This window comes from Dermacentor andersoni, chromosome 1 (genome assembly GCF_023375885.2).
Source record: "Dermacentor andersoni chromosome 1, qqDerAnde1_hic_scaffold, whole genome shotgun sequence".
NCBI classification, from domain to species: Eukaryota; Metazoa; Arthropoda; class Arachnida; order Ixodida; family Ixodidae; genus Dermacentor; species Dermacentor andersoni.
This window is the reverse complement of record NC_092814.1, coordinates 277766178-277794083: the sequence shown is the minus strand read 5'-3', so window position 1 is coordinate 277794083 and position 27906 is coordinate 277766178. Positions and strand designations below refer to the sequence as shown.

The window sequence follows — 27906 nt, the reverse complement described above, 5'->3', positions numbered from 1 at the left end:
GCAGTAATACTACTACTACTCCTAGTATAGTATTAGTAGTAGTAGTAGTAGTAGTAGTAGTAGTAGTAGTAGTAGTAGTAGTAGTAGTAGTAGTAGTAGTAGTAGTAGTAGCATCTTTGCTTACTTCTTCGATTGTGTAATCGAAACACGCAATTTCAAAAAGTCGTCAAGAGACGTCGATCGCATTCGAAAGTCAAACATGAACATAGTTTTTAAAACGCGCGGATCAAGCTAGAGATATAAGAGACGTGCAGTCACCCCCGAAACAATGTCCGTGTTACAGAAAAGAAGCCAAGACTGCTTACGAAGAAGCCTCACGAAGGAGCCTGTCATGTCGTATTCACTCATCAATACGTCGTGTTCCTTGAAACTGACGCGTATTTCTTTTTATCGCGTACATGCAGTTTTCCATAGCCCAAGGGAATGATTTAAAAACTCCGTGTTTGTTGGGACGTACACTTTGAATGTCCGTGACGAACAATATTCGCTTAAAAATGTGCATATTGCGCGAATTCATTGTGGCGTTTACGTTTGACAGTGCTGCGCACAACTGCGACAATGCAGCCCCCGTAAACTCCTGTCGGCGCAGAGGCCATGCCGCGCAAATAGCAGCGCCCTCGGCGAGCAAATAAATATGCACGACAGCGTCTCCTTCAATAAAATTCCCTTGTTCGCTAGAACGATGGAAAATTTATACCGTTTAAGATTAATGTGAAACTGGCACTTCTCTTGAAAATTAATTTTCGTGATTGGTTGAAGTGTGCGTCGTTCGCAGAAGTCTTGCACAGAAAGACATAAGATAGGTCTTCTTAAAAGGTGTGCTATACTCAGCAGGGGTCCGGTGAGTGGATGTCTGTGTGCTTATTGTGGAATTTGTCAAAAGACGGTGCTTTCAGATGCAACAGCCCTTAGATAGCTCTCAAATTTAATGGCTATCGTTAGGATAGGATAGGATAGGATAGGATAGGATAGGATAGGATAGGATAGGATAGGATAGGATAGGATAAGATAGGATAGGATAGGATAGGATAGGATAGGATAGCAAAACGTTTTTAAAATGCCGGCAACCTAACGCGTCGTGACGCTGGCCAAGCATCGATCCGGGGTTATGCACTGCTCTGCACTACCCCAGTTCGGCCTGTTTGTGGTGGGTCGTGAGGATTGTGCTTTTGGAGCGCACCCCGGGCCTGCTGGACGGCCCATAGTTGAGTGTCCTTGTCTATATACTGCACTGCCCTTTGAAGTTCGGGCGGGTATGTCCTGGAGGTAGCTTCGTAGGGAACCTGGCACAGTCCCACGTGATGTGCCATTGGTCCGCCGGACCCACTGCACAAATTGACGAATAATTGAATACTTATTAAATGATTAATCGACTTATTACTGAGACAAGCTGGATGTTCAGTTGGGCTTTTTGTCGCTATTTTGATCAGTATACGACCGCACTTTTCGAGGAGTCACGAACATATTTGCTCTTAAAGCTTCTCTTCACGTTATATGAAGTGAAGTGGACAATAAAAATGAATATTGGAAACAGGTGTCGTGATTATGAAATGAGAGTGACAACAACTTAGAAAAGGCAAGCAGATGGGCTTGTGATGGCTGCATTGACGCGTGGAAGGGCGTTCCAGTCCCTCACTGCTCGAAGGAATAGTGAAGCTGGAAAGGTAGTGGTCCTGGCATGTGTGCGTGCAACTTGAAGCGGATGATCTTGCGATTGGCCAGCCGTCTTCGCTTATTAGTACGTGCGAGTTGATTTACTTCTGTGGTTCTTACTGAAATATCGCTGTTCCGTTTCGTTCTGTTATACATCGACTGCTGCGATTGAGATTGAGGTATAGAGAGTACGTACCTCAGCTACCTAATTTCTTCATGTTCTACGGCAACAAATAAAGAAATAAATAATAAAATATAAAAAAGAATAAATAAATAAACTGAAAAGTTTACCATGGAGATAATCTTAATAAATGTAGCTATGCCGCAACGGAAGAGTTCACTCGACATCTAGCGTCTGTCCATGCTGCTACCAAAATTAACCATGCACTTTGTAGTCTTTATCCATTCGCTCAAGAGTTAACGTACTAACATGGATGGTTGGCCCAAACGCACAGTTCAGTTCAATTCACACTTCAAAGTAAAAGTGGGTCACTTCATACACAACTATACAGGACCACTTATCACAAACGCTGATATTACAATGCCTACTAAAAAGGAAAACGAGAAGAAAGGGGGTTAACCGAGGGGCCTGATTTTTATTAATCATATCGTAAGAAGCCAACAAACAAACACACCAAGGAAAGCACAGGGGAAATTACTCGTACTTACTAATTGAAATAAAAAAATATAAATAGAATTGAAAGTAGATGAAAAAACAACTTGCCGCAGGTGGGGAACGATCGAGTCTTCGCATTAAGCGTGCGATGCTCTGCCAATTGAGCTACCTCGGTGCCATCTCCACATCCACCTTCTGTGGTATTTATGTGTTACTACTAGAACTAACCCTGGGAGTGTTAGCGAGCGCCACCACTCACAAACCTTTCCGCCACCAAGGGCCATGGAGATCAAGACCAACCTGAAAGAATGGCGCAGATGGTATTTCAATGGGCTGAAGACAGCCAGCTGGTAGGGCTGCTGGTTTTTTGCAGGAGGCGACGCAACGGCAAACGGAACGGTAAATGCTGGGCCAAAAGAAACAACGCCGAACACGGTCATATATATTTGAGGCTCCCTGATGGTCAGCGGTCGGGACATCATGCAACTGTGCGAGCACAGCCCCACGCATATGCTTGGGAACGACCAGTAGCAGTTCAGGGCCATCAGGGTGCATGTTGTAAATGTACGATATACCATCCTGCAGCACAAACGTACGCGAAGAGGGGGAAGTTGCCAGGTCCGTCAGGCTGAGAATGATGTCTCTCAGGTAAGAGTCGCGTCGTTGCTCATCGGCGACGTCATCAAACGCGGTAATCGTGAGGACGCAAGTTGACTCACCGGTCTGAGGCTGGTCTGGTGGGTCTACTGGGATGATGTGACAAGCAATCAGCGTTTTCATGGAGTCGGCCTGTCTTATACACCACTGTGTAAGAGTACTCTTGGAGCCATAGAGCCCACCGACCGAGACGTCCAGCTGGATCTTTTAAAGACGAAAGCCATCATAGGGCGTGGTGATCGGTGATAACCGTGAAAGGCCGTCCGTATAGGTAGGGGCGAAATTTACCTACTGCCCAAACGAGGGCGAGGCATTTACGTTCGGTGATCGAGTAATTGCGTTCGGCTGGTGACAGAAGACGGATAGCGTACGCAATGACACGGTCGCAACCGTGCTGTCGTTGTGCCAAAACAGCGCCGATACCGTGGCCGCTGGCGTTGGTGCGAACCTCCGTAGGGGCGGACACGTCAAAGTGGCCGAGAATCGGTGGCGACGTGAGTCGCGTCGTCAGCTCAGCAAATGCACTAGCTTGGTCGCGACCCCAGACAAAAGTCGTGCCTTTCTTAAGAAGTTCCGTTAGATGGCGTGCGATGTCAGCCAAATTTCGCACGAATCTGCGGAAGTAGGTGCAGAGGCATACAAAGCTTCGAACATCGGTTGCGCAGGTGGGCGCAGGGAAATCTTTGACCGCGCGAACTTTCTCCGGATCGGGACGAACACCGGAAGAGTCGACGAGATGTCCGAGCACAGTAAGTTGCCGGCGGCCGAAGTGACATTTCGTCGAATTGAGCTCAAGTCTATCGTTGCGGAAGACTGAATTAACTGTCGAGAGACGCTCGAGGTGTGTGTCAAAAGTCGGCAAAAAGACAATGACATCATCGAGGTAGCACAAGCAGATTGACCACTTAGGGCCGTGAAGGAGGGCGTCCATCATTCGTTCGAATGTGGCGGGAGCACTGCATAGCCCGAATGGCGTCACCTTAAACTGATAGAGCCCATCAGGTGTAATAAACGCCGTTTTTTTCACGATCCATGTCGTCAACTGCAATCTGCCAATAGCCGGAACGAATATATATAAAAGAAAAATACTTGGAATCACTGAGACACTCAAGGGCGTCATCTATCCGAGGTAAGGAGTACACGTCTTTTTTTGTTACTTGGTTAAGATTCCGGTAGTCGATACAGAAGCGCAAACTGTTGTCCTTCTAACGACCATGACAGGAAATGCCCATGGGCTTGAAGAAGGTTCGATGATATCACGGGCAAGCATTTTCCCAACTTAGTTTTGTATAACTTGGCGCTCATCGGAGGAGACCCGATAGGGACATCGGTGTATGGGTTTGGCATCACCAGTGTGAATTTGATGTTTGACAACTGTTGTTTGGCTCAGTGGTCGGTCATTGGGATCAATAATGTCCTGGTGCGACATGAGCAGGCCCCGAAGCGCGTGTACGTGTTTGGCCGGAAGGTCAGTGGCGATCATCTTCGTTGTGTTATCTAACATCGCTTGGTTCGAATCTATAGCAGCAGGAGGTGATGCAGTAGGCTCAGTTAAGACGGTGATAGTTGGAGGCTGGAGCTAGGGTTGCAAGACAGATACCCTGGGGTATCACTTGAGGGCATAGTCCAAAATTCACAATAGGGAGACATGCAGCATTGCCCTTTATACTGATGACCAAGTGCGAGAACATGACATTCTGCCAACAGAGGATGGTAGCGTTGGGCGACATGACGTAATCGCCGTCATCCACAGGGGGATCAGGAGAGACGTTGTACGTCACGGCTAGATGTGGTAGACGAATGCAATCTGCGGAACACAGCCGGGGGGGGGGGCGGCGGGGGGAGTCGGCGCAGGATCAGAAGGTTCAACGGCATGAGGTAAGGCAAGCTGGATAACCCCTGCAGAGCAGTTAATAAGAACCGAATGTACTGAAAGTCAAGTCCTACGATGATTACATGTGGCCACTGATCCAAGACGTAAAACAAAACTAAAGTGTGGAGCCCGGCAACAGTGACACGGGCGGTACACAACCCTGAAACAGCCGGAGTCACACCATCGGCTACTCGGACTACAGTGATCGGAGCAGGGCAGGGAACTTTGTTCAGACAAATACGGAGGTTTGATTCCATGATCGACATGTAGGCGCCTAGCTCAATGAGTGCGATGACAGGTGTACAGTCCACGTCTATGTTGGTGAGATTGTGATGTCCGGGTAGTGTGAGCAGAGGAATTTCGGGTCGGGTCGTCGTGGCAGGCTCACCTCTCGGAGCTGCGGCCGTCAGTTTTCCGATGATCGGCTGGAATATGAGGGAGAAGGAGAGCAACGACGCAGAGGTGAGCGGGGCAGGTGTTGGGATGGCGAAGGGGAGTGGTTTTATCGTGCTGGCCATGATGGCGGAGCGCTGTCGTCGTCATTGTGTACTGGCACTCGGGAACTGCCACCTGGACCTCGAATGTTTCGATAGCTCGGCCAAGGCTACGAATTCGAAGCACTGCGACAATGGCGGCGAATGTGTCCAACGCGTCCACGACAGAAGTAGATGAGCCTGTCATCGGAAGTGCGCCATTCTGCGGAGTTTTGATAACGAGAACGAACGGATGGGCTTCTGTATAACTCTGGTGCGGCGGGTGGGCGGTAGTCAGGTCCGCTGACTGGGCAAAGTGTCTGTAATCCTGCGTTTGCTAGTTCTTGACGCACAACGGTTTGGAGAAGGGAAATGGTTGCGTGGGACTCGTCGGGGCTACGCACCTGAAGAGGAACTGGGGAGCGGATGATGCGCACAATATTGTCGGATGTAGCAGGAACGTGTGGAACAGGTGCGAGGAGGAGGTCCTCGCAGGTAGACGTCGCAGCCGTGTTTGGAAGACGTGTGAAGTTCGGAGTAACGCGGTGACTTTTTGCATCTTCAAAGCTTCGGCATTCCTTAATGACGTCTTGCATTGTGAATGGGTTCTTAAAAACCAGGAGTCAAAACACGTCATCCGCGATAGCTTTGAGGATTTCCGCAACCTCTTCCGTTTCTGTTATCTTGTCATCGACTTTGCGACAAAGCGTGGATGTCCTGGGTGTCCGTCACGACATGTCCTGGATGTACGTGAAGTAGGACTTGGTGCAAGTCTGAGCTCGGCACGCAAATTCTTTCTGCGCAGCACGATGGCGTCCATTGTGCTTGCCGAACAGATTTATGAGCCTTTTGCTTACATACCTCCCAGCTCATAAGTTCCTGTCTGGTTCAGAAACCACACTTGTGCCATGCCCGTCAGGTAAAATATAATGGTCCCAGTTGTTGCTAGTGCTCACCCGTTTCCTACAATTGAAGCCAATCTTCGACGTCGGTGTTGTCAGAGCCGGAAAAGGCTCCTGTGTCACGCGGTTGTGTGAAGACGACGGGGCGGTTGGCGGCGAATGGTTGAGGCATGGTTGGTGACCTGCCCGAAGCATTCTCGTCCCCGCCTTGCGCTGGCATTGTAGATGCCACCAGGGAGCGTCCGGTGCGTAAATCCGTCTTATAAGAGCATGTTTCACATACTTTGCTTCCAGCGACTGCCTACCTTTCACGCAAAAATCCGGTTCGGGGGACCCCATCGCCTACGTATTCGGCAAAGAAACAGTATCTTAAATCTTAATTCATGCGATATTAAGAGGGCACTAGTGCTATGGTTAACTGGTAGGACTGAGTCGACTGCGCGGAAAAGGCGTATTTATGCTTCTTTTCTTCTGGCTGGTATCCGCTGGTTAGCTTTGTTACGCGAGCATGCAAGATTTTATTTATTCCGCACAAAGGGGTTAAGTACTATTCTTTAAGCAAATCTATATTTTACCTATAAGTGAAATCAATTTCATCATCAATATTATTATTATTATTATTATTATTATTATTATTATTATTATTATTATTATTATTATGTTTGAAAACAGCCATGCATAAGAGAGAGAGGGAAATAAGGAAGAAAGAAGGGTGGAAATTTCCACCAAAAGAGGTACAACCTCTGCTTATACGCTTTAGGAAGGAGGAAGGATAGAATGATATACATTGAGGATAGTAAAAAGGGAACGTAAGGGGAAAGGACAAGTCCGATTACAACGATTCAGGTAAAACAACAATGACGCAGGTTGCCCTCTTGCAAAATAATACGATTTAAACAAAACCCAGGAAAATATGGTGTCTCGTCACTCGCAAAGAAAAAAAGCGCCACATAGTCAAGTCAGTTTCTTGTAGAAAAGTAAGCAAGGCGGGATAAGACTGGCTGCGTCGCGACGCGCAGCCACTCGGATACAGACAGTCGGATACAAGAGCAGCCGGAGGGGAACTGCTTCCAAGAACTCCCGTTGAACCCTGTTCAATCCTACCTATCCTATCTATTTTGTAACCAATTTCAAGAGCAGTGCTATGAAGAATTTTGAACACAAAAGAGTGAATTGAAAGCAGCTGCTGCCTCACTCGCGACCGCTACGGAAAAAAGGGCGCCATGAAAAGCCCGTCTTTCTATTCAGCCGGCTTTCACTGGGCTGAATAGGAGAAAGCCTCGATCGGCACGTCAGCTTACGTGCGCTGAAAGCCGCTCAGCGTTGCTTATACGGTAGTTCAGCGTCTGTGATACACTTCAAGTAAGGCTTCGTTCCCCGTAGGTATCGACCGTGGGTTTCAGGATCGAACACCGTACGCATATTGTCTGCTGTCATTGCTGTCTACTGGGCCTAATAAGTGCCGTGAGCGAACATCGTCTTGATGGCCGCACGGTTGTGCGCGTCCTTTCACGTGGGCTCGTGGTTAAACACAGCGTAGTACACGTGCTTTGGTGTCCTCGAAAAGAGAGAGAAATGAGAAGAGAAATGTAGGGAAGTTAACCGGAAGACAAGCATCCGGTTTGTTACCCTACACTGCGGGAGTGGTAAGAAGAGATACTATAATGTTGAGACCGGTTGGCTGTACACCGCCACGGGGAAGAAGATGGAGCGAAAAGATTAGAAAAAAAGGGTGACAAGAAAAGTTCACAGCATGCATGCATGCGCACAGACGCTGACAGGTCCATCGTTTAGTCAGTCACAAGCGGTCACAGACGTTGGTGATTGGTAAGAAAGGCGGCAGGCGGCTTTTGTGTGTCTGTGCGTCGGGAACGCACGAGGCCACAAGCCTACATCCACAAGCCTAAACATCCGAGACCTGTTGTTCATGGGTGCCGCAAGGCAAAACGTGGAAAGTAATTAAACTCCTGAGAGCTGTGATCTCGCTTATATCGGTATCGTTTCGGATCAGACAAACTAAAACGCAACCTTCAATCGGTATTTTAGTTACCAAAGCCGTGGGCAACGAAACGGGCATCATTGGCCATACATGCGCCTCGAAGTTGGAACAGGCCTCTATATAAGTGCTTGTGTTGCGTTCCTCGCTTGTGTGGCTTTTCTCGTCCGACGCTGGGCTCTGGTACAGCAGTGCCATATGGCCCAGCCGGAGTGTATGCAAGTGGCGCGCGTGTATTTTTTTTTTCCGCTTGTGCAGCGATCCGGTGCCGCAGTCCACTACCACCAGCGCATGGTCGTGTGTTGTACGGAGGCCGGCAGTACCCGGGAGACAGCGTCCACTACACGTGCAACGCGGGCTACGTGCTGATCGGCGAGTCTGTCAGCGTCTGCCAGGCAAACGGCACTTGGTCCAACAACTTGCCCAAATGTGAGCACTGCTATAGCACTAAAAATTAACATTTTTGGGACTCTAGTGAGGCCTAGAATGCGAGCTTTCACAATGGGCGAACAATGAATATGTTAAGGTTAGGAAATTAGTAAACCTTTTTTAATCTCACTCCTCCTGCCACATGCGCGACCTCTAGTTGTGCGATAGAAAAAATGGAACGCGTATGGCGACTCGCACATCGTGGCCAAGCACATGTTCTACGTCACACCTGCTTTAAAGGGAAATGCGCAGAAACTGTAGCAAGACATGTGTACTCCGGAAGGACTAACTGCAGCAGACGACGATCATTCTGGAGAGTGCATACTCTCACAGATCTGCGCTGCGCAGAAAAAAAGTTAGTGGGGTTTTACGTGCCAAAACCACTTTCTGATTATGAGGCCCGCCGTAGTGAGGGACTCCGGAAATTTGGACCACCTGGGGTTCTTTAACGTGCACCTAAATCTAAGTACACTGGTGTCTTCGCATTTCGCCCCCATCGAAATGCGGCCGCCGTAGCCTGGATTCGATCCCGCGACCTCGTGCTTAGCAGCCCAACACCATAGCCACTAAGCAACCACGGCGGGTGCTGCGCAGCAAGAGAACGGAGACAAAGATTAAGAAAAGAAAAAAAAAAAAAAGAATGAAAGAAGGCAGGGGCCGTGACGTAAACATCACGTGATCCCTGAGCTCCGATATGGGAGAATGCTGCAGAGGAACGTCGCTTGAGGGCAGTAGTTGGAGACAGCTCGGGGGAGCGTCTGCTATTTAGAGCGTAGCTCACCCCCTTCTGTCATCGCCTTGCAACATTTCATTTGCTTATAGCATGCATCTACTATTAACAACCCTCTTTAAAAGATTGTTGTAATAGAACGCTCTGTGGACAACTCTTTATACCTTCTAGTGTACCACTAAAATTGCCAACAGGGCCCTTCGAATAAGACTGTCGTGAAACGAAGCGAACAATGCCACCTGGGGCCTACCTCGCCATATTGACTGAAATAAACTTCGTAGTAAAGGAGGAACAAGTCTGGCTGCCCATCGACGTCCAAAGCAACGTTTTATGGGCTGTGACGCTGCGAGCCACAGATTTCTCTGTAGTCATTATTGAGTCGCTATCTAAGATGAAGAAACAAGGAAAAGGATTGAGGGTAGAGTTTGACAGCGATGCCCTTGTTTCGTCAGAACTGGCGCTGGCAGAATCAGAATAAGTTTATTTTATATCAGAAACGGGGATAATTATATAAGTATATACAGAAGGAGGTCCCGTAGTTAGAAACTGAATTATGACCTTCTGTGCATGATGACAAGAATTATACAAACAACAATGGCAACAGGAAAAATTTGCGGCAATAAAGGCTTTTAGGAGATGAGGCATAAAGAAACAGAAAATCAACACTTGAATGCATTAAACAATAACAAGGCTGCAGACTAGATAATAAGGAAAACTACGAAGGGACATTCTTCAAAAATGAAGAAGGAGAAACTGCACTGAAAAATGAGAGGTCGGTGTAAGCTTAAAGAAAGTGCTTAAGTTCTGTACCAAACGGGTTAGGTTTTACCAATTTTATTGTAAGTGGTAGTGTGTTCTAGAGAGATAAAGCTGAAAAAATGTAATGACTGCTTGCCGTAGTTGGTGCGAACGCTGGGTACAGTTCATATTCCCTCCAAATGTAGTATTGTTTCTAATAATGAGAGGGGTCTTTGATATGATTTAAAAAAAATAAAATGATGGGGTTTTTACGTGCCAAAACCACTTTCTGATTATGAGGCACGCCGTAGTGGAGGACTCCGGAAATTTCGACCACCTGGGGTTCCTAACGTGTACCTAAATCTAAGTACCCGGGTGTTTTCGCATTTCGCCCCCATCGAAATGCGTTTGGTATGATGGTTACTGGAATATTATTTAGTGCCCTATAAATATAAAAATGGCGAGGTTATGTTTGACAAGGTCAGTCACACTCAAAATTTTAAAAGAATTGGTGGTTTCTGTACAACACCGCTGGCACTAGTGTGGTTCGAGCTGTGGGTTGCAAATAGAAACGCAGCGGAACGGCACCAGTGGACGATAGCTGGGACAGGCTGTCAGCGCGGCCAACGGGAAACCACAGCGTGCCTACCGACGCCTGCCTTGTTCGCCGGTGCCACCGCCTTGGGCGCTCTTCGCATTAGGAACCTTGACCACAAAACGCGATCGTAGTTTACTTAGGGGCCGTTCTTGAAAAAAAAATCGTATATAGCAAGTCTTTGAGCCCACTGCCGCCGTCTCATAGGGTCACATTATGCGTATCTCTCGTGCATAGACCATAGGCAGCACCGATAAGTACAAATCGTAATCGTAACAGTTGTAATTATTTATGCAATGATTATAAAAGGAATTCCTACCGGTGTATTTAGAAATATTTTTGAAACTGACAGCGCTAGCACTAGAAAGAATTCAGGGTTCCAAGCTCTGGGAGCCCGGCGTATTATTATAATTATTACTTTTCGTTTCTGGACTTTGATTTGTGTATTTCCTTTCACTATTTGCCTTTACGCTGTTAAATGTTAAATGTTTTTACGCTAGCACTGTTCGTAAGAGCAGATGGTAGCTTATGGTGACGTGGACCCCATTAGCGAAGGCGGCCAGGCAATGGGGAAAAAGCACTTACGTTCGATGAAACAGCTCTGCGAATTCGGCCCCAGGTTTCTAGGCGGTGCGTTAAGGCTTTATTCACGTGCTAGTTTCATAGCACAAGAGGAAAGCAAGTCCAGCTAAGTAAATTTGAGGCGAAAGCTTACGCCTTGCCAGTCATCATCTATTTGCGAGCTTCCTGCTTGATTACAGTAGTTAGGTTAGCGGCACGCTTTGACGCGCAGATTTGGTAGACGAAATCAAGCGCGTCAAGTGCACGAGCCTCGTACCTTGTACCAACCTGCGATCGCTGTTGTGCGGAGCATGTGCATTATCGTACTTTACACAAGTGGAATAGGCGGCCGATACCATACGTATGCGCTTTCTTCGAAAGCCTAAACCCATCCGTCATACTACGTATAGGCGCTAAGATCTGCCAGATTCCTCGATCGCATGTACACTGTAAACCGATTCACACCCTCAAGAATCCTTAATTGTGCAAATCGATCTGTAATTAAAAAAAGAGAGAGAAATTGAGTTTTACGTGACAAAACCACGATCTGATTGCGAAGCACGTCGTATAGTGAGGGACTCGGGAAAAGATGCGGTACTTCAACGTGCACCTAAATTTAAGAGGAAGCTTTAGCTCGGGTGCTCCTATCTAAATACATGTAAAAGGAGAATTCGTTTTTCTCGGCAACCACTGCACCAAATTTGACGGGGTTTGCTACAATTAAAAGAAAAGCTTAAAATCTAGTGACTGTTGGTTTCGAATTTTCGATTTAGGTCGTCCATTTTTTATAAAAATTTGGCAAAAATTGCAAATTTTCAGAAAACGAAACTATCAAGTTTACAACTCCGTAACTCAGCAACAAGAAACGATATCGCAATTCTGTGAATTGTACCTGATAGCACATCTAAAGCGGACAAAATTGATATGTTACACATGAACCTCAAAAAATGGAGTAGTGTGTAACTACAACTTTTGCAGAACCTTCGTAAACAACGTAACAAATTCACGTAAGATGTGAACTGACATATCAAATTCGTCCGCTTTGAATGGTCTCATGGATGCCGTTTACAGAATCGCGATATCTGTTCTTGATGCAGAGCTATTAGCTTGTAAACTTCGTGCTTCTATTTTTTTGAAACGTCTGAATTTTTGAAAATCCTTTTGACAAAATTCAAGCCCTAAATCAAAATTCCGCTTCCAACAGTCACTAGAATTTATTTTTCTCTCTCAAATGCAACAAATTTCATTAAAATCGGTCCAGGGGTTATCTCAGAAAAACGTTTTTGCGTTTTTACATGTATTTGTATAGGCCGCGTCGGAGTTCGGCCCGAGCTAAAGCTTCCTCTTAAGGGCCCGTACATGGTCGCTCCGCCCGTCCGTTCCGCCCTCGCCCGGCCGCGTGCGGAAGCCCGAAAGGCGGACGGTGTCGCAAAATTCGATGCACGCTCAATCCGCACGACCGGAACGCACGCGCACTCCTATTGGGCGACGCGGCCTGTTGACAGCTGGCAACCGTTCGGCGGAGCAAAGGTGTTCAAGGTTGGCAACGACCTTTGACAGCAGACGACACTGGCATATTTTTGCAGATCTGATTTCAAGTTTCCGCGTTCCGGTGAAAATGCGACTCTAGGCTGCCACATTCTGTTCTGCAGCCGTATGTGTTGCATTGGCACCGTCATCCTTCGAAACATTGCACAGTCGTCTTATCTGCGCCACCTTTTACAGATGTATTGCAATCGCATCACGTCGCAGCACGCGACGTATTCTCGGATGATTACTTTCAGTGCGCGCTGCCTTGGCTGGTTGAACAAAACCTCTCTAATTATCCAACGTGCTGCGTTCTGCGTCACGCGAGACTGATAGTGTCGCCGGAAGCGCGGTTTCTGTAGTGCTAGTGACAGCTTGCAAGAATACGGAACACACGCACATCTGTCGCGGAATGCATTTGCGTAGGTCGCCAAGACGCACCTTTTTACCACTGAGCACGCGTGTGAGGCTCCGAGTACAGCTTGCTGATACGCTCGCTCGTGCTTTTTTTTTTTTTCACTCTGCCAATTTTAAGAGAGTGCTTAAAGCAGTTGGATTCATGGAATGCCTTTTCCTTAAATTATTTGCTCAGCGATGACTGAAGTTCTCACCGTGTGCAAAAAAAAAGTTATGCATAAGTGGTTAACTTCATGCAGCAAGAAATTGAAGGTGAAGCAGTGAATGCACAATTCATTGTGGCTGGCTTAAAGCAATATGTATGTATAGCGGTGACCTTATGCAGATATATGCATACTCATGAGATATGTTTCCAAGGGGAGTACTTATTTGAAAGCATATAATTTACATTGCTGATAAGAAAACTTATTTTGAGTGAAATCAAACAATTGCATTCTTTCTTGCCAGCCTGGCTACCCAATATGTTGCCACCTTACTACTTAACATACCTAATTTAACATTTCAACAATGCACAAACATTACCAAAGCGCACAAAATTAAGCAGTACCTTGACAGGCATGCTCCCTCTCTCACCCATGGCACCAAACAAGGATGTTCGACTTGAGATTGTTTGATACTGTCGGCATCATACATGCGTGTTCTATTTTGATTGCTCTACATATAATAAGCTATACTCAGGCTATACGAGTTAGTTGGGCATGGGCTGCATGTTTATGTATTTATGTAGTAACAACCTTGCTAGCTCATGCACAGCCATATATTTAAGAAAATGAAAAATGCATAGCATAACATAAACAGCTGGCCAGTGCCTGTATTTATTTGAAAGCAAACTGGCATTATCAAGTGTAGCTTAGCAGTGAGTTCAGTGGCCTCTTGTGGTGTGAAAAGGTTGATGTAGTTATTAGTTTTGTGTTTGTCTTTCTTACTTAGTTGCTGTTTTAACATGCACATGACAATGAAATGAAGGTGCGTAGGGCAGAAGACAGGGCCACACAAAAAGCGAGGAGACATTCATTGTCATTTTTTTATTTCCATAACAAACCAGCGAATAGTTCCTTAGGTTCAGTTTTGTGAATAATGCACAAGGTGTTCTGCGTAAAACTGAAAGATTGTAGTGCTCTATTACCTATTCACTATTTGGGTAGCCAAATGAACGATACTCCCATTAGCACTGTGAGAGCACAGAAATTTGCAGTCAAGAGGCCGTAGTGGCTCAGCCTCTGTGCCAAATGTAAAATTGTTCGAAAAGAAAACATGCATACTGGTGAATTGGGTATGCATTCACATCTACTATTCAAATCCACACATCACAAGTTATCTTTCATTCCTTGGCACATTTCTCACCATTGTACAGACTTTGTTTCAGCGCTCTGTGTGTGCAGTAATATAACTTGGTAAATCAAAGCTGCGGTTATTCAGTACACTGAAAGCAACTTTGCGTGCGGGTTAGATAATATGATGCTGCTACATATGGGTCAGCTTAGTATTATCAGCCGCTTTGTTTACTAGTTCACTGTTATGCCTGAACTATACGGTGCCACTGGACAATGCTGTATCCCTGCAGGCACGCTAGAACAGCTTGGATATGCACAAACAACCCTTTACATCGCACTTAAATTAAGGTGGTGTAGATTTGCTGTCACAATGTGCTTGTAAGCATAACTGCCGAGCATTCAAAAAAGTGTTTGAAATGTAAGGGTGGATGCTCAGGTTTGCAGGTGTGACATTTTACATTTATAGTGCAAGGACACACCGATGAACAGGAAGGATACCACACAAATCCTCGTGTTGTGACCTTGCAGTCACAATGCAAGTAGTTTTCAGTGGTTTTTAGCTATAAACATGTGAAGCAATCTGTAAATTCAAAACTGTATTAAGTAAACTGAGACACCATGAAAAGCAACATAACACTAAGGTGTACACATTTTTTTGTCACATCAGCTCTTTGCGGTGCAGGTCAAATATGTATACAAGCTATTTGTAGGAAGTAGGAAGCCTATCCAATATAAACAAGAAACTTGCAGGCAAGGTAATCACAACAAACCAGCTGAGACGGTGGTACTATTCTACTTGTTTTCGTTTGTGATAGCACAAGTGTTCCCACTTGTGCTGCTGGATGGTTGTGACTGATATGCTCGCGAAGGTTTGGGCCATTCACATTTCAAGGGATGAGTAACTGTTACATACGTAAATCATCTTCCTCTGCCTATATCAATGACTTAACTATATGTGGCAGGTTTAGCTGTGTGATTATTGGTGTAGCTGAAGTGATGTATCACACATAGTTTCCGTGCACTACCCAATTGGCGAAAAGCATGCAGGAATTGGCCTTTGAGCTATTGGTTCAGTGGTGGCTTTCCACTAAACTTACTGTTGAAGAGGCAGATTTCACTTCATCAAAAGGCCCATGTGAAAAATAGCCTAGAACTCGTGACGCCAAATACTGTCACCATGTGTGACTGAAGAACAATACGTTACAGAACAATGAGCAGTGGAATTAATCTCGCTAGTATACAAAGAATTGCAGCTACATTCAGTATTTCACTGCTGGTATACTAAACACAAACCTTTATATGAGTTGTTTGGATGGCATAGTCAACACGATCCCTCTAATGAGCTGTGGCAAAAGCTAACTAAAAAGCTGCTACTCCAGGTACTGCATTGGCCTAAAATATGGATTCTCGCATGCAGTGAATACAGTTCTTAAATAGGTTTACATACAGGTATGAAATGTTGTAACTGCACCATGTGATAAAATTTCAATACGATCAGCTGAATACCACATAGAACATCTTTAATGGGTATAGTTGGTACAACGTGCCTTGATATTAGAAGTTGTGCTGTTTTATTCACACACACATGCACATAAATGCAAGGTACACATACATTTGTGTTCACATGTTACTGTGTGCATCAAATGAACAGCACCACTTATACTACAAGCCATAAAGATAAATAATTTTTTTGTACCAGTCTAATTCCTATTAGCTACGCAGTGATTTTTTTTCTCACATGCAGCAACTCAACTCCATGCATAAGTTAAGCCATGGCTGTCATGCCCAGAAAATCATAAAATAAAGAAGTGACCATGTGTACGGGCCTAAAATTGATGGTTTGGCAATATCTTGTCTGGCTGGGTAGTTAATTTCTGTCAAAAAAAAGAACAATTCAGCATACTGACAAAGCAGTGTGGCTAACATAATATAGGGAACAGACACTCTGCCTGCAGAGTCGCTTGAAAATTTTGCCAGCAGTTCGTGCTCATTGGCTGGCTTCGGTCACATAACTAATGCTTACATAACTGTGAAAATTCGTGTTCAGGATAAACTCATAGCAGCCAATAGGCACGTTTTATATTGTGATAGCAGCTGACTTCTCATGGACAATGCACTGTGGCCATGAACATGCTAAAGAATGACAAGAGGCGAGGTCCCCCTTTCTATAGTGTGGCAGCGCAGCTGAAAACGGTTCAGTTAATGAGTGGAACCATGGCCTATTCAAAATAAAGATCAGTCAGATAGCCACTTATAGCGTCCAACATCCCACACCCACGAATGATAGGTAGCAGTAAATTTACTCGCAGATGAAAGTGCACTGGAAAAACATTTAATGGACATACTTTACAGGCCCAAGTCAGTTTAATGCACATTATTTGCTAATGACTGTTGGCAGAATGAACACGAGGAAAGAAAATAAAGCACTTATCAGGCATATAATGCTGGTACTTGTGCTATTGTTCGCTTTAAACTGAAGGCTCGTGCCAAAACAGGCGACACGAACCAGATAATCAAATAGGGTGGATAAACAAAGTAACCACAAACTTTCGCTTACCCAATTCTGCCTGCATTAGTAACGTGGCCATGGCTGGCTAGTGAGGAAGAACTCTGGGCAAAATTTATTTCACGCAGTTCTGCTGGCTGCTAGCAGAATATTATATAACACCATACCTGTGACACTTACTTGTTACTACTCGTCCTACGTGTTCATTTTTACATTTATATTGCTTTTTGTCAGCAAGCGTAAAATTTTTAGTTAATAAGAAGGTAGTATCCAGTTCTTACCTATAACATATTCATCTACCATGCCACCGGTGTCTTCATAAACAGACGCTGTGCTTAGTCACTAGTCAAAAACAAGCAGCTCAGATTTTTGGCTACGTAAGCCGCTTGCACCACAAAATATAAAGCAATTTACTTCGTGAAATCTAGAAATTCTTGATCTTCACACTAGTGTCCACATTATGAAAATCAAGGCTGCCAGAAATTTGCATTCATGACATTAGTGCTCTCAGGCGCGTCCACATTTCACGACAGCGCTGACCGTCTTGACGTATGCAATTATTATGATGTTCCCTAATTTCCCCCCACCGATAGAAGCATCTTCAACCATGCAGTAACAACTTTTGAAAGAAAAGATAGATGTACGAAGCAGAAAAGGCCGGTGTGATAGGGCTTATCTGTAAGGGTACTAAATATGAAAACGCGATCGGCAACACATCTGCACAGTTCACTTCTGAGCAAACGCACATCGCGTAGAACGAGCACTTCTACACCCAGCAACGCTGCGACACATCGCGCATACATAATCACGGTTTGTAGCTTGCAAACACACTTCATAACAGCAAGAACACAGGTAGAACGTCGCGGTCACTTCGACGCGTCGCAGCCGGCAAAACGGCTCACACGCAGTATAGGACACACTTCATAACAACAACACAGCTCGAACGTCGCGGTCACCTCGGCGCGTCGCAGCCGCCAAACGGCTCACGCGCAGTATAGCACACGCGGAATGGCAGCGATAACAAGGCGATAAAAATTTATCGCTACTGATCGTATCATTACTTCTGAAAGTTGCGAAGGGCTGGCGTTCACCACTTCGCGGCAACGATCCGCATACACAGAGCAGAAACCAAACGTGTACGCTGGGTGCGCCAATCGGACGCTAGTTATTTTGCCACGCACTGAACATGTGTCCTGCTGCTCAGAATGCACGTGTATGTGATGGACTTCTCGTTTGCGACACGCACGCGAAGCATGGAACAAAAAATCACGAAGTCGACGGCTTCAAATATTTCTTCCGATGCTCTCGTAAACACAACACACACTTCCTGCGCTCCGTCTGTTTCTGTAGGCGATCGCACGCACTGATGAGGTCTGGAAGGGTACGCCGGCTTGCTGCTTTTGATGACTATCTCCGTGGGTGCCAGATAACTAGTAAAAATCACAAAAAGGAGAAAAAATAGACTGTTTCTGACGCGGCTGTAGCTTAAGCCTTACGTCCCCGCTTCGCTTCGCTTCGAGCAAGCGCCATGTTTGCTGTGACGACAGCCGAACTGTCCGCCTCGGACCAGCCAATGAGAGACGAGCAGGCGGCCGGACGGGAAACTTGCGTCCGCTCCTCGCTCACCAGTAGAGAGGCTTCCGCACGCGACCGGACGAGGGCGGAACGGACGTGCGGAGCGACCATGTACGGGCCCTAAGTGCACAGTTTTCGCATTTCGCCCCCATATAAATGCTGCCGCTGTGACCGGGATTCCATCCTGCAGCCTTGTGCTTAGCAGCCCAACACCATAGCCACTGAGCAACCACGCCCGATCTGATCTCTAACTCACAGCCTCACAAGCTTACGAATGTGAATAAGCACGGCCGCAGCGCGACTGTGCCTTTGTAGCCGCTTTATCACTTCGGCAGCGCTCGGCCAGTAGCATGCATTTGCGCCGTTAGGCAACTTAGAGTTGAAGGCTCAGAGCCCAGATGCCTACAACCGGAGCAGCGACCTGTCAATTCCCCGTGGCCACTTTGCTGTTCACCCATTGCACGCTTGAGCGCACCACAGTAGCAGTGCACAAGTGCTCCATCATGTTTGTTTTTTTTCGCATCTCTTGGGCTTTCTTAGGCACGTGAAAAAAGAAATACGTGATACATATGGCGCAGAAAATCATTTATTAGGTGGCTTCTGAACGTGCTCTACAGCTTCGCGTGCGGTATTTGCGGTCTTAAGCCATTAATTTAAAAATGTTGCGTAATTAAATATAATCGAATAATTAGTTATGACGAAAAAAATAGCCTGAGTTACTCTAGGAGATATTGCCAGCACTATATACGTTCGGCTCAATTCCCGTCCGAAGTGCCTTTCATTTTTCAAGTCTTGGCTCAAGTCTCGTGCGACGATTAACCTACACATATTGCCTCGAAATGAGCCATTGCTCCTCGACTCGCTCTGTCCTCCATTCTTGTCAGTGTGGCATGTGCACCGACGGTGCGTGGCTGCACGGTTGTGCGACCTGTGCGCAGGCAAGCCGGCCTGCGAGTTCCCGGGCCAGCCGGCGCACGCACGCGTCCTGCCGTCCAAGTTTCACTACGACATCGGCGAGCTGGTGACGGTGGCGTGCAACGTGGGCTTCCGGCTGCTGGGCTCGGCGCAGCTGCGCTGCTCGCGCGATGGCCACTGGTCGCACCCGCTGCCCCACTGCCGCCGCCTGGTCCTGCACAAGTAGTACCAGCGCGTGCAAGGGGGCATCATCATCCAGCACATGTCGCCACCGCACCGGACCTAAGACCCAAAACCCCGCCGGCTGCCAGACACCCCCGGTTCACTGCACCGTGCTTCGCTGTTTTCCGTTTCTATTCTACTTGCTCACGTTGCTTTCCAGAGAAAGATGCTCTCGCGCGGTTTGCGCTACAACAAACATGCGTGCCACGAAAGAAACATGCGACGCCAACTTTCCCAAGGGTGAGGTAAAACAAGACGAAAGAAGAAAATGCCGTTTTCAGTTGCACTGTCATAAAAAATTAGTCAAAACGCATTCCTGATGTCTCTCTATGTAAGCTAAGCTTTCTTAGTTTTATAGAATGGGACACTGAAACACAAGAGTGGCTTGTTGGCCTAGTTGGCACATGTTTATACTAAGCGAATACCAGCCACCTTCCTGTCGCTTTGTCTATGTATGCTTCTCGATTTTTTTTTATTCCTTATTCGAATTTGCTGGCATTCTCTTAGAATTGAAACGCAACATATGATATGTACAATCTGCAGTTCTCTCTATTTACAGATTGCGACGTCTGGTTGGTTTCGAGTCGTTTCTTTTCTTCTTGTTCCGCAGCTGCCTGGACCTTCCGAATGGGTGCCATTCACAACTGAGAGCAAGGGTCTTATGCAGTTTCTTTTATATGTTTCATGACGTCAATTTCCTGTTTCTAATTGGTTAGTTCCGAGTACCTTTTCCCATTTATTTGCGAAATGCAACTGCTCTTGCTGCTGCCGAAAGACTCCATGCTGACAATTTCCGCGCGTTTAAGTCGCTTGCTACGCTGCGCATACGTCATAAGTCATGTGAGTGAACTAAACACACATGTAGCGCACAACCTTTAGTCAAGCGCCGCGGTCGACTGGGGTTGATTACATATTCATAGGAGTTAGGGGTGCAGAAAGGGTGCAGGATATGTGGTCCAAATTAGGAACTATATAAACCAATAGAAGACTACAATAATGTGGTAGGTGTCCGCCAAGCTGAGGGAGCGGGGCGTTTTGACCTCGGCGTACATTTGCGCCGTCCGTAGCTGTTTAGCAGTGGACCGCAGATTTTGGGGGGAAAAGGCTAAAAAAACGTCGCTTCTTTTAAAAAAAAAGGCCACATGTTTTTCTGAACATTTCGCAAAATCACTGGTGTACATTTTGTTCGCTCTACAGGACTGAACGTCTGGGCGGTAGCCAAGGCAGCTCTATGTGCGAGTCCCTCATGGATATCAATGCGATGCTCTGAAGACACGTCTTTCTTACAACATGGTGCTGTTTAACTGGGGACATGTCATAGGGCTTCAATTTTTTTATCGACCCTTAGATTTTGCCTATAGAACAAATTACCGCGAAGCGTCTACAGTACTGCGATGAACATTAGAGGAGATTGCTGGCGTGGTATCAGTCGAATGTTTCGCACTCGGAACCCTCTGGGCATAGTTGTTCTATGGGTGCCATCCGCATCAATAAATGTGCTGGCGACCATGAGTGCGAGGTTGCGTCGTGCTTATATAAGCGGCATCTAGACAACGCGCAACAACAAAATGGCGATCTATTGCAAGTACAGCCTACCGTTAGTAATCTCCACGCGCTGAGGTCATGAGATGCGATGCGATAACGTTTTTAAAGTGTCGCCGCCGGCTTGGTCTCTCACTAGCTGATGGATATCCCGCTCTCTCTCTCTCTCTCTCTCTCTCTCGTGTTATAGGACCACTTGCAAAAATTTTGCTTAGAGTTTATAGCCATATTCCGTGCGTAAGTTGTGAACGGATGTATTTACCCTATACGTCAGGAAAGCGTAATCGCACATGTCACGCATGACGTCACAGCTTCGCCACCACGGATAAGACAACTATCCATAGACCCTCAAAATTTTGGCCCACTGTGGGTGCTGTCATATGCGCTGTCACTCTCAATGCCCTTCGGAGATTCTCTTGAAATATTTTTAAATTATCTCTAAAAGCTATCAATACATAAATTATATCGCTATAAACGCTTTCATATCATGTGTTCAATCTGCAGTATAAATTTACCTTCATATAGGGGTGTGCGAATACCGTATAGTAGATTTCAAACCGAATATCGAACCGAATCAAGAAAAAACAAAGCCCAGTATCGAATCGAATAACGAATATTAGAAACTTTTTCACAAAACTTATTGGTTAGAAAATTGGTCAAAAAACACGGTGCTGCACATGGTCGGAAGTCTCCTAAGCTTGCATAATAAGAATGCAGCAAGCTATAAGTAGCTAATGTACATAGAAATCAAGATATGCAGTACAGTCTGCTCTTATTGAAGGAAACCCCAAATGAGTATGCCAGCACTGATTACGGCTCAGTTCTAGTATGCGAAGGTCTGAAAAATATCACTTTTATCACTAGAATTTCTGTTGCATATAATCAAGTGCTTTTATTCTTTTGAAAGTAATGAATTAGAGACGTTCCGTTGTACTGAACGCGAATAACCTTCTCAGTTTATTATTATTTTTTTTTAAATTATGGGGTTTTACGTGGCAAAACCACTTTCTGATTATGAGGCACGCCGTAGTGGAGGACTCCGGAAATTTCGACCACCTGGGGTTCTTTAACGTGCACCTAAATCTAAGTACACGGGTGTTTTCGCATTTCGCCCCCATCGAAATGCGGCCGCCGTGGCCGGGATTCGATCCCGCGACCTCGTGCTCAGCAGCCTAACACCATAGCCACTGAACAACCACGGCGGGTTCAGTTTATTATTGAACCTGTGCTTTGCGGCAATCTTTTATTTATTGCATAGAGAGTTTTGCTTTCCAGTTTCTCTCTAAAATACAGAAGGCCTAACCCTACTTTATGGCTGTTGGGTTATCGTAAGGCCAATCTGCGCGACGTACTAAAGGATCGCGCATCACGTGACTCGATCACCGTTCCGTGCGTAGCCGGCGCCGACGGTAGAGGGCAGCGCCGTTTCATTGTCCGATTCGGCATGATTTGCCACATGTGAGATCATGCAATCTAGAGGGTCACGACAAGTTCTCGCGACGCTCGCTACGAAAGGAGACCGATGTGCGTGAACGACCGGCGTCGGGAGCGAGAGGCCACCGTACGGTATGTCTCAAAGATGGCGACCGTGAACAACCTTGGTGCCATCCCGTGCATTCGCTTTCATTTGCGAGACGGTTTGTCGGCTTTCCGCCTGCTACGAGTAAATCTGCGTCGACTCGGCGCCAAACCGTAACTTGAGTCGCCGACGCCCGACGAAGCAGGGCCGATTAAGCCTAACGGCCTATAACAGTGTGGTCGTTGCGGTAACGGGTCGCAAGCGTTCGCGGAAAGCTTGCCGCTGATATGTCCGTGCGGGTGGCTCATCAGTGATCGGTCCCGAGATCGCTCGTCCGGGTTTTATTGACGGCTGGGGAAGCGGCTTGAAGTTCATCGCTACGTATTCAACACGATCTGCGTGCCAATAGGCGGCTAATCGGTCCGATCTTCGCGCATGTTTTCGCACTTTACGAAATACGCGCTGTTATATTGTCGCCGTTCCCTCTGTCCGAGTCGCGTTATCATTTATGTCGGTTCTGTCGAGCCGGACGAAGCTTGCACCGACATAAGTGGCCCCGGCCGACGCGGTTCCATTTTGCGAATTGCCTGTGTGTGCGATCCTCGTCTCGGTATGACGGCGTGAAGCGCTAGCAGTTATAGTCAGCTACCGCGTCAGCCGGGGCGGCAGGTCCGCGGCGCTTCTTTTACGCTGAAAACAAAGTGAAATGCTCGCTAGGGCGGCATCAAGCTCGAGGGCCTCAGCGGTGCACGGGACCTGTGGCACTGCGCGGGTCTCCACATCGAATATGTCGCATATTCGAAAAAAATTGTATAGTAGATATTCGATTCGCGAATCCAATTATTCGAACGTTCGCTGTTCGATTCGATTCGGTAATATTAGAGTATTCGCACATCCCCACTTTTTTCACGTTGATGATCGCACCTGAAAATTCTCCGAGGTGGGTATTTACGTTCTGCTATAAGAAATATTCTTATGCCATACTGAGAAGGGCGTTTTTTTTATGTATTTTTATTAGTTTATTGGCTATTCTTACATAATGCTTATGTAAGAATGTAAGAAGTTATGTAAGAAGTTGGTCGAACAGCGAAGCTGTGTTAGTTACACCGAGTGTTACACCATGCAATTGATTATTAGTGTAATGTTGTATTTGTTGATGGTGGACGCTGCCGCTTAAACTCGGCATCTCTGGCGCGCAGCTCGGGGTCGGCCCAACGACGATGAGCCCGTTCACGAGCCAACTCTCGCTGACGCTCGCGGTAGGCAGCTTCTTGCTCCGGAGTACGCACTACTCGTGGTCTTCCCATAGTTGTAGCTGGGACGGAATGTGCGGAACCACTAATTCAAAGCTCCGTATAATGGGCGCAAGGCCCACCACTGGAGATGCGGTCGCTGCAATCTTTTTAACGATTGGTTGGGTTCACAGTTTCCTACAATATAGTAGAGGGAACTCTGGCGCTGCAGTCATTGACCCACCTTGGGAATGATGGCAAGTACATGGATTTGTTTGATCTTCGTTCTTGTGGATTCAGACGTCCTTGTGGCTTTGTATATTACGCTTTATACGCCTTCATTGTCGTAAATTTCAGAGCAATCTTCTCTTCGAAGTGCAGAAGACGCTGCGAGCACGCGGATCGCTACTAATTGCAACGATTGAGTTTGTCGAGGTGGCCAAATTGAAACGCGCCAAGCGTCTGAAGGCACTGACATGCCCGCGATAAATTCATAGGGGCGTTTCACATCGCTTGTCGATGCATGCGTCCGGGGCGTAATGGTCTGAATATCAGGCTGCTGTACTAGATATGTAATGTGTTCGAATCCTGACGTCGGAAAATTTTAATAATGCTTATTTAATTATTTATGACGCAGTATACAGTGTCCAAAATGACGAGTTTACAAAGTCACGAAGCCGTTTCAAGCCAGAAGGACGAAGTTTAGGCAAATTCATGTACTTCGCATACTTCCCATGCTGGCTCAACCGCTCCCATTGCAGCTCCCGTAGACACTATAGCGCCAGAGTTTCCTCTAATAATTATTGTATGAAATTCTATGGTTGGGACTGGATAGACATGGCTGCCGGCACCTCTTGCTGGCGCAAGAAGTGCTGGCAGCCACGCGCTCCTAGTATCGCGTTTCAATCGCTGGGTACTGTTCGTTGGCCGCAAACCGCCAGCATAACATTTATTGCTTTCGGGTGGGATCAATCGTCGATAAATTCTATGCCAACCTGGCTTGATCGCCGATAGTGCACCGTGTGACAACCGTATGCGATTCGCGTATAATGTAGCGTTCTCACAGGGGATGGGCTCACTCCTTTCCCTCTGTTGAGCTCTTCGTTTCCTCTCCCGCTAGGTCACGTGGCTCCTCTTTAGCGAAGTCCCACAACGACGGCCCAGGGTCCGCATAAACAGCTTTGGTGTAAAACTGTGTTTCTTGAGTATGAGCCAAGTCTGTAGAGCTCTGGTTGGTTTGGTTATATGACCTCATTGTCCTCGCCTTGGTTTTATTAATATCATCCGACGAACAGCCCGCACTAGCCCGAGACCATGGAAGCGCCCGCAACGTATACATTGGCACGATCGTATGTCGGGACCAGCACTACAGCATATACATTTTCTCCGTTCTAATTCTCTCGATGAGAACCGCGACGTAAGATTTGCAACAGTGTAGCCACCACACAACACAATGGACGGCGAAATGCTTTTTTTGTTCTTCTTTTCTTTGTAAAGAAGTGAACTCCAGGCATTGCCAGCGAGAATAAAAGAAATGTTACTATCAAGACTCGGTGTAGCGGCTAGTATTCCTTTTGTATAAGCGTATCATAATAAAAGAAACACTGGAGTTATGACTAAGTACGCAGTCACTGCTTTTAATAACATGAAGAAAGCAGACTAGAAAAAAAAATGTGAAAGCAAATGTCATTTTCGTTTCAAAATCTATAAAAAGGGGAGCAAAAGCTCCTCCTTTTTTTTTTTTTTTGCATATAGACATCATGCAGAGTGCTGCGCCGGAAGGTATCGCTCGAATGTCGGCTCACGTAAAAGGTAGTCATGTATCCCATTTCATCGGGCGGTTGAACAGTCATCCGTCGAGCCTATCGCTAGAAGTGCAACAGCCTTACACAATATCTCGCTGGGAAGCAAAAAAAAAAAAAAAAAAAAAATCTCGTTTGGAGGCGTTTCTTGCTTGCGTGTGCGGGCTAAAACGGCGCAGCTGCTCCTATTCCACGGATGATATGATATACAATTCGTCAAAATAATTTCTCTCTCTCTTCCTCTCTCCCTCTACAGTGATCCTTATATTTCAACAGGCAGCTGTGAGCTTGTGAAGCTGTTATTTTTTTATGCGAGCGATTCGTTTGCTTATATTGTCAAGCAGTAATACTGCACATGCGTATCAATTTTCTAGCGCATTATGTATAGCTCGACACTGTTACCAAACTTCCTTTTTTTCTTTTGGGGGGAGGGGGGGGGGGAGTCCGACTTGTTTGCGTGAAATATGTGGGCTAGATCTGCGCATCGCTGAGATCCAAAGGGGTCGCGATCCCTTGAACGAATGGAACCCCACCTATAACCCTGACTCGATTTCCCCCCGCCCCCTTTTTTCTTTGTTTCTTTAAGTGAACGAAGCGTTCCGAAGCCCGCTGGACCTGCAAAGTGCGACGGCGCCATGAACGGCGCTTCATTACGGCGCCGCAGCCAGCAGTGCAGCTCGATGTGACGGCCACCTTCGCTGCTTCTTTCTGTAATTCGTCCCAGAATGCTTTTATTTTTGCCGCATATTCTTTAGCCTTCTTTGGCGGCTCTCAGTAGAGAACGAAGAGCGGGTTCGGCACTGCCGCCACCCCTGTCCTGCTGCGCCCGCAATGCTCGGCCGCGCGCGTTCGTATAACTCCGACCTGCAGGCACTTGCCGTTCATTTTTCATCGAGTGCATGTCGAATCAAGGACGTGTGACGCGTGCGGTGACATCCTGCCTGCCTCCTTGCAACAGGCGCCAACGCTCTGCAATACGCCGGTTCTCCTGTGTCAGCCGCTTGTGCACAATTCCTGCACACGGGCGAGAATTCGCCGTCGAGGAAGATGAGAAGCGTGTGTTGAGCACTTCTCGGTCGAGAAGCAGCAGCGCTGCCCAGAAGCTTGCGGCTTGTTCCTCACGAGGGCCTACGCGCTGGGTCGACGTAGCTCGTATGACAAGTTATCTTATACACGATACGGTTTGTTTGCGTGTGTGTGTGTGTGCGTGTGTGTGTTCGTGCTTGTGATTGCGTGCACCGTAGGTCGCGGCGTACGCTTGTCACGTGTCGCATGTCTGATTTCACCTTACTGGCCTTCTCGTTCCAACGTCGATCGCCCTGACAGCTCGTTCGGCTCTCGTAGCACTTGCCCGTGCGAGCACGACGGTAGTGGTAGAAACCCGACAGCCGAGCTGCGGTCGGTGCTGTTGTGGGACGTTGAACCGCGTACTGGCAAAAGTGGTTGCTCGAATCAGGGGCCAACTGAAGCGCCAAACGTAGGCGAACGCTTCTGGGAAAGCTATAGTATATTTTGTGTCTTTACAACTACGAGTAGCGCTGTTTTCAGCGCCCATGTCGTTTTCTCTGGTCATTGTATCTATTTGCTTGGGTTATTCTGCATGATATGTGTTCCAGCTTCGTGCAACATATATACAATTTTTTTTTTGCCCTCGTATGGGTTACACCTTGAACAGGTTATTCCCGCAGCTGTACATATGTTTTTCTATGCACAGTGTGTTTTATATTTGCGTATATATTGTTAAAATAAAGCCTCTGAGGTTGAACATGTGCAGAAAGTAATTAAAGTGCTTGTTATACCAGCTCACCTGTGTTTGTTTTTCTTTACCTTTAAAGGAGAAAGTTGATTTTCCGCGGACGGGCGATGGCTGCACCACGCGCGTGGTGCAATTCAGGAAACGAGCGATGGAGAATCTGAGCTGTGGATGCATGTTCTCAATTCTGACAAAATAATCCCGAGAAACACGAGTTCTGCCCGGGGCGAATTAACATTTGAAATAAACTGCTATCGTCCCTTGCTTTCATCTTTGGTAAGTATTATCGCATTTGACTGCTCAAATAGTGTATTCCTGGTAGCTCAGTTTCACACAATTGATATTAGAAAATTTAGCACGTGGGTGTGCAGCCAGTAATGGAAATGCATTTATGTTCGC

At 46.6% G+C, this 27906-nt stretch overlaps 1 protein-coding gene across 2 annotated transcripts in view; it reads left to right on the top strand.

Annotated features, from left to right (window-relative positions):
- The window catches only part of LOC126548316 (locomotion-related protein Hikaru genki-like), a 103502-nt gene extending 75945 nt beyond the window's left edge, over positions 1–27557 (top strand). For both annotated transcript variants that reach the window (XM_050196462.3, XM_072284827.1), the window contains 2 exons: positions 8429–8599; positions 19461–27557. In XM_050196462.3, the coding sequence (XP_050052419.2) occupies positions 8429–8599; positions 19461–19663 (374 nt within the window). In that variant the 3' untranslated portion in view covers positions 19664–27557. The remainder of the gene's footprint in view (positions 1–8428; positions 8600–19460) is intronic.
- Positions 27558–27906: the final 349 nt, after the last annotated feature.